At 55.4% G+C, this 6,156-nt stretch overlaps 1 protein-coding gene across 15 annotated transcripts in view; it reads right to left on the bottom strand.

Annotated features, from left to right (window-relative positions):
* Nucleotides 1-2,705: 2,705 nt before the first annotated feature.
* Nucleotides 2,706-6,156, bottom strand: part of ST6GALNAC6 (ST6 N-acetylgalactosaminide alpha-2,6-sialyltransferase 6) — a 32,047-nt gene continuing 28,596 nt past the window's right edge. For 11 of the 15 annotated variants that reach the window (XM_026457145.2, XM_026457144.2, XM_026457148.2 and 8 more), the window contains 2 exons: nt 4,871-4,978; nt 2,706-4,164 (listed from right to left, as the gene is read on the bottom strand). In XM_026457145.2, the coding sequence (XP_026312930.1) occupies nt 3,852-4,164; nt 4,871-4,978 (421 nt within the window). In that variant the 3' untranslated portion in view covers nt 2,706-3,851. Of the gene's footprint in view, nt 4,169-4,870; nt 4,979-6,156 lie in introns of all 15 variants that reach the window. The other 4 variants (XM_026457152.2, XM_026457154.2, XM_026457153.1 and 1 more) reach the window with 1 other exon arrangement.

Below are 6,156 nucleotides of genomic sequence, written 5' to 3'. Positions count from 1 at the left end.
AGGGAAGGGAAGGGAAGGGAAGGGAAGGGAAGGGAAGGGAAGGGAAGGGAAGGGAAAAAAATTCCAGGACTTGAAAACAAACTGGCATGGGGGTTGCAGGGGATGTACCAGGGCCTCCTCACTCTGAAGTTCACATGTGGACCCACCAGTCAGCACGTAGTGGGATTGGGGATTGCCCCAGGGGGCCTGGCTGGTAGGGCATCCGCAGGAAACAAATGGATGCAGAAAACAGCTGGACGGGAAGCTGGACGGGAAGCCCAGAGAGGAGTGGCTGCCATTCATAGGTTTGCAGCTGGTGGGAGGCGCCCCCTCCCAAGGAGGGGTGGGGGTAGGGCCCTCTGCACAGAGGTGAGGAAGCACTAGCCTCACTGAGGTACCCAGCAGAGGGGTGCAGGTGCAGATGGAGGTGCAGGAAGGCCTCAAACGCCAGACAAGGCTGTAAGTTTGGAGCTGGCCAGTGAACAGGGAGTCAGTGAAGGTTTCAGGGCAAAGAGGGCTGTGATGAGGAAGGCTTCAGGAAGCTCACTTTAGCAATGAGTGGGCCAGTCTCCACTGGGTCCCACTGAGGGGGTGAGAGATTGAGGAGTTGGGGACTAGGCCCACCAGAGTGCCACCTCCTGATGCTCCACTGAACGTCCCCCTGGGGAACCGACCCCCTCTTGACACCCCTCCTACTGACCTCTCCCTCCCCCAGGGACAGAGAGAAGAGCCACAGCATTCTGGGAGGAATTCTACCTCGAAACCTCTGCCAGGGCTGGGTGTGGTGGCTCATGCCTGTAATTCCAGCACTTTGGGAGGCCGAGGCAGGCGGATCATTTGAGGCCAGGAGTTCAAGACCAGCCTGGGCAACATGCTGAAACCCCGTCTCTACTAAAAATACAAAAATTAGCCAGGCATGGTGGCAAGCGCCTGTAGTCCCAGCTACTTGGGAGGCTGAGGCACGAGAATCACTTGAACCCAGGAGGCAGGGGTTGCAACAAGCCAAGATTGCACCACTGCACTCCAGCCTGGGTGACAGAGGGAGACTCCATCTCACAAAAAAAAAAAAAAAAAATAGAGGAAGGCCAGATGCGGTGGCTCACACCTGAAATCCCAGCACTTTGTGAGGCTGAGGTGGGTGGATCATGAGGTCAGGAGTTCGAGACCAGCCTGACCAACATGGTGAAACCCTGTCTCTACTAAAAATACAAAAATTAGCTGGACGTGGTGGCATGTGCCTGTAATCCCAGCTACTCAGGAGGCTGAGGCAGGAGAATCGCTTGAACCTGGGAGGCGGAGGTTGCAGTGAGCCTAGATTGCGTCACTACACTGCAGCCTGGGTGACAGAGTAAGTTTGTCTCAAAAAAAAAAAAAAACCTCTTCCTCGACCCAGGTTCCCAGAAGCCTTTGCATGGGGTTGGATGGGTGCCATATTCCCATATCCCCATGCCCATGCATGGCTTTCCGTTCCCCATGTAGACTTTACATGGAGTCCCAGTCTCTCTAGCACCCCCGGCCCCACTGCCACTGCTACTGTGTCTGGTCGGCCCCCTGGGCCCTGGGCCATGCTACCTGTCAGCCTCCTGCCCATTCTGCTGTGGTCCCATTTGACTTCTCTAAGCAAGACAAGAAAGGTCAAGACTCTTGGCCCCCTCAGACTGACATTTATGGCCTTGCCTTATGCCATCTGGCCCCAGGCAGTCTCATCTCTCACTGATCCCTCCTGCTGTAGCCTCACTGCCTACTGGGTGAAGCTGGGGATCCCACCATGAGGCTTCTCTGTGCGCCACTCCTCCCATCAGACACTCCTGCCCTCATCAACTGTGCCTAATACAGTGCGCAGCATGCGGCTGCTTATTGGCTACATGAATTGAGAGGCAGACGCAAGGTGCCATTCATGCCTCCCAGCCCCAATCACCGCCATCCTGGCTGGCCCAGTGCCCAGAAGGGTTCTCTTTCCTGTCCCCAGCAGCTCAGGGGCCCTGGGAGATCCCAGCAGGCTGCCTGCCGGTGTCTTACACAGTCACTCTTTGTTAGGCCTCACCCCCGAGGGCATCTTATCTGCCCAAACAGTTTGTAATCTCTGGAGTCACAGACCCCTGCCTCCTGCCAACCTAGTACACAGCCCTTTTGCAGAGAGGCTGGTGGCAACTCAGAGACCACCACTCATCACACCCCTGCCAGCGTTACAGCCCGCCAGGCTCCCTCCTGCTGGGTTTGGCAGGAAATCACAGCTCCCAGTCATCAGGTCCCCAGACCCTTAAGTCGCTGAGAGACCTCTGGCTCTGTGGCCTGGGCTGTCTTTCCCCCACCCCTTCTGCACTCACTGCTCTAACTCTTCTCCCAGCTTCTGTGCGAATTCTTCCTAGTGCACCACGGGGCTCCTCCCTCCCTGGAACCTGAGCTCCTTGAGGGCGGTGTCTGGTCTCCTTTTGCCCTTGAAGGAATTGGGGCTCTCAGAGGCTAAATGACTTGCCCAAGGTCACACAGGCAGGGTGAGGTGGGGACAGGAAAAGCCAGATGGGCCTGGCTCCACACGCCCCCACCATCTCCAGAGTCCCCAGGCCTCCACTCAAGATGCAAAATACACACCTCACTGGCCACTGGCTCTGAAAAAGCTGAGGATCGCTTTACTGGAATCCCCCAACCAGAAGACGTAGTCTTGAGGCCGCATGCAGCGCTGGGCCAGAAGGCTGTGCTCGACCCAGGAGACACAGGACACGAAGCCAGAGCGTAGGTGTGTTTATTCCTGTACAAATCATTACAAAATCAAGTCTGGGGCAGTCGCCGCCCCCACCCATCACCCCAGTGTGCAATGGCTAGCTGCTGGCCTCCTCCATCTGGTCCCCCCGGCCTCACAGCCTCCTCCTGAAGCTCTTCCCTTCCAGGCTCCAGAAGAACAAGAGACAAACACAACCCACTGAGGTCCAGCTTTAATAAAGTGCCTGATAACAGAGCCAGGGGACAAAACCCAGGCAACACAGCTCCCGGCAGTCATCCCAGGATGACAGGGGGTCGGGGGAGACCCTTGGAAGCCCCCAGTGGCTCCAGACAAAGAAGCAGCCCCAAAGGCACCTCCAACAGTTGGAAAACCTCCCTGCTAGAGGGTAGGAGTCCTGGCATTAAAGAGCCAAGCTAATGGCAGCTGGCTGAGGGGCTAAGAAAACAGCTTAAGATTAGTCCCATTTCCTTCAGAGTCCCCTAACCCTAGAGGAGTTTGCGCAAAAATACCCTAAAGTTTTCCAGGAGGTGGGGAGGTCACCCCAGACCCCCCAAAGAGCTGAGCCTCCCAGCAAGGGATAGTGGCTGGGAGGGTCCAGACGGGGAGGGCAGACCCGAGGGCACTTGTAGGGGAGGTGGAAAGGGTCTCAGACTCCGCACTGGAAACTGGCGTGGGCAGAAGGGTGCCCGCAGAGGGGGAAGGGTTTGTCCAAGGTCGCTCAGGGCAGAGCCAAGACCTGGATGCCACCCTCCAACCTCTGGGACCTCCCCACTGCCCCCACAACCTCCACAACCCCAAAAATTCTCTGGCCGGGCCTCCAGACAGCTTCTACCCCCACACAATATCTCTTTCTGGTGCTAGAAATTGAGAGGACACCACCAAGTTCCCAGCTCCTTGGGACAGGACCTCATTATCCCAGTAGAGTGGGGAGTGACTGGGAGGTCCATTCCTGGGGCTCTGAACTAAGGTCTCATGGGAAAGGACATGTCCTTAGCCTCAGATTGACTCAGAAATATCCCTCTACCCTGATTGACTGTGCGCAGACCGTGACTGCACAAGAAAGACACCCCTGATTAACCACATAGACTCCCAAATCCCTGATTGGCCAACAGATTCCCCAAGCCCTGATTGGCTGGAGGATAACTCCTCCTCAAGGCCCTGATTGGCTGGGAGACACTCCGGCGAGCTTTGATTGACCAGAAGGTGGTCCCTGGCCCAGCGGCTGGGCGGAGGCTGCTTCTCCTCTGACCCTCCTGAGGTCCCACAGGCTGGGTGGCTTAGGTCCACGAGGGGTGGGAGAAGGTGATGCCATACAGCTGGGCCCACGACGAGAAGACCCTTTTCTCGGTGATAAAGCGGTGGTGGTTGCCCTTGCGGCTGTGCTCATTCTGGATGTAGGTGACACATTCGTCCGGCCCCTTGGGCTCATAGTAGTGGTAGGGCATGCGCTGGAGGCGGGGCCGCTGGCTGGGACAGAGCAGACGGGAGTCATCAGGGCAGGGTGGGCGCTGGCAGGGTCCTTGCCCTTTCAGGCCCTCGCCTGCCAGAGGACCTCAATAAGAGAAATCCCCACACCTCCTGGGGCCTCGGTTTCCCCATCTGTAAAATGGGTGCATGGTGGACTAGGTTTGTAACTACCAAACTTTTTTTTTTTTTTTTTTTTTTAATGCAATGGCACTTTTTCCTTTCCCCAAGAGGGCAGCAGTGTAGAGAAGTGGTGAGAGCTGTGGGCACTGGAGCCTGGTCCCTCTTCCTGCTGTTTGGAGGACCTCTGGCTACTCATAAAACATACTCCTCAGTTTTTCTCATTTAATAAATGGGAAGAATAACAGTTCTTATCCCATAAGGTTGCTGTGAGGAGTAAGTGAGAGACTACATGTAGCCATGCTTGGTACCTGGTCAGTACTCAGTAAAGTATAGCTGTCCCCTAGTGGGCTTTTCATATATAATGCTACTACTAATAGTTATTATTAATAAATAAACTGGCTGAACTTGGAGTGGAGGCCCCTGAGGAAGCAGAAGAAGTCTAGATCTCTGCAGAACAGTTTGAAAACAATGAAGCAGAGGCCCTCAAAGGCACCTTCAGCCAAGGTTTCCAGCCCTCCCAGCTCCATCCTGCGGCCAGTGCCTGAGTGTTGTCCTGGGAGGGCGCTGGCAAGGAGGGCTCACCTGCAGTAGTTCGGGGGGACCATGCCATATACGTGCACGTGGTCACACAACTCCACCGCAATCACCATGGTAAACCAGCCTGTGCTCAACCAGGAATGAGACTTCTCCCTGGGGATGAATAGGGGTCACGATGAGGGTGCATGCAGGCAGAGATGGGAGCAGGTGATCCAGGGTCACCCACGTGGAGTTCCCTGGAACTCCTCCCATCCACCCATTGGGGCCCCACTCCCACTTTGGTTACCCCAAGTCCAGCCTCGTGTGGGAGCATGGCATGTGGCAGAGGGCTGTCCAGGCAGAGGTGAGGGGTGTGGAGGGAGCTCCTTTGAGGGGAAGAACAGGAACAGGGCATGCTGAAAATGAACTGTCTCCTGGGGAGCCGGGTCACGGTTGGGTAGGCTGAGTGACTATGATGATGGAGCATGCTAAAAACAGCTGTGCCCATGCTAGAAGCAGACTCCTAAGGGGAGACTAACCACATACGTTCATGCTGGAGTGACTGCAGTTCAGAGCTAGCCCTGAAGGAGTAGCCCAGAACCAAGAGCTGTGCTCACACTACAGTGGCCACCAGCCATGTGTGATTAAGATGGGCTGTCTGTGTAAATACACACTGCATTTCTTAGGTAGTATGGAAAAAAGAAGGGAGGCCAGGCGTGGTGGCTCATACTTGTGATCCCAGGGCTTCAAGACCAGCCTGGGGAACATAGTGAGACCTCATCTCTACAGAAAATTAAAACTCAGCCAGGCGCGGTGGCTCATGCCTGTACTCCTAGCACTTTGGGAGGCTGAGGTGGGCGGATCACCTGAGGTCAGTAATTCGAGATCAGCCTGGCCAACATGGCGAAACCCTGTCTCTACTAAAAATACAAAAATTAGCCAGGCATGGTGGCATGTGCTCGTAGTCACAGCTACATGGGAGACTGAGGCAGGAGAATTGCTTGAATCCAGGAGGTGGAGGTTGCAGTGAGCCGAGACTGCACCATCACACTCTAGCCTGGGCAACAGAGTGAGACTCCATCTCAAAAAAAAAAAAAAAAATAGACTGGGCGCGGTGGCTCATGTCTATAATCCCAGCACTTTGGGAAGCTGAGGCAGGTGGATCACAAGGTCAGGAGTTCAAGACCAGCCTGACCAACATGGTGAAATCCTGTCTCTACCAAAAATACAAAATTAGCAGGGCATGGTGGCGCATGCCTGCTACACAGGAGGCTGAGGCAGGAGAACTGCTTGAACCCAGCTACACAGGAGGCTGAGGCAGGAGAATTGCTTGAACCTGGGAGGCAAAGGTT

The sequence above is a fragment of the Piliocolobus tephrosceles genome, chromosome 14, assembly GCF_002776525.5.
Source record: "Piliocolobus tephrosceles isolate RC106 chromosome 14, ASM277652v3, whole genome shotgun sequence".
Taxonomy (NCBI): domain Eukaryota; kingdom Metazoa; phylum Chordata; class Mammalia; order Primates; family Cercopithecidae; genus Piliocolobus; species Piliocolobus tephrosceles.
Note: the sequence above shows the minus strand (reverse complement) of the source record. Positions and strands in the feature narration are given on the sequence as shown.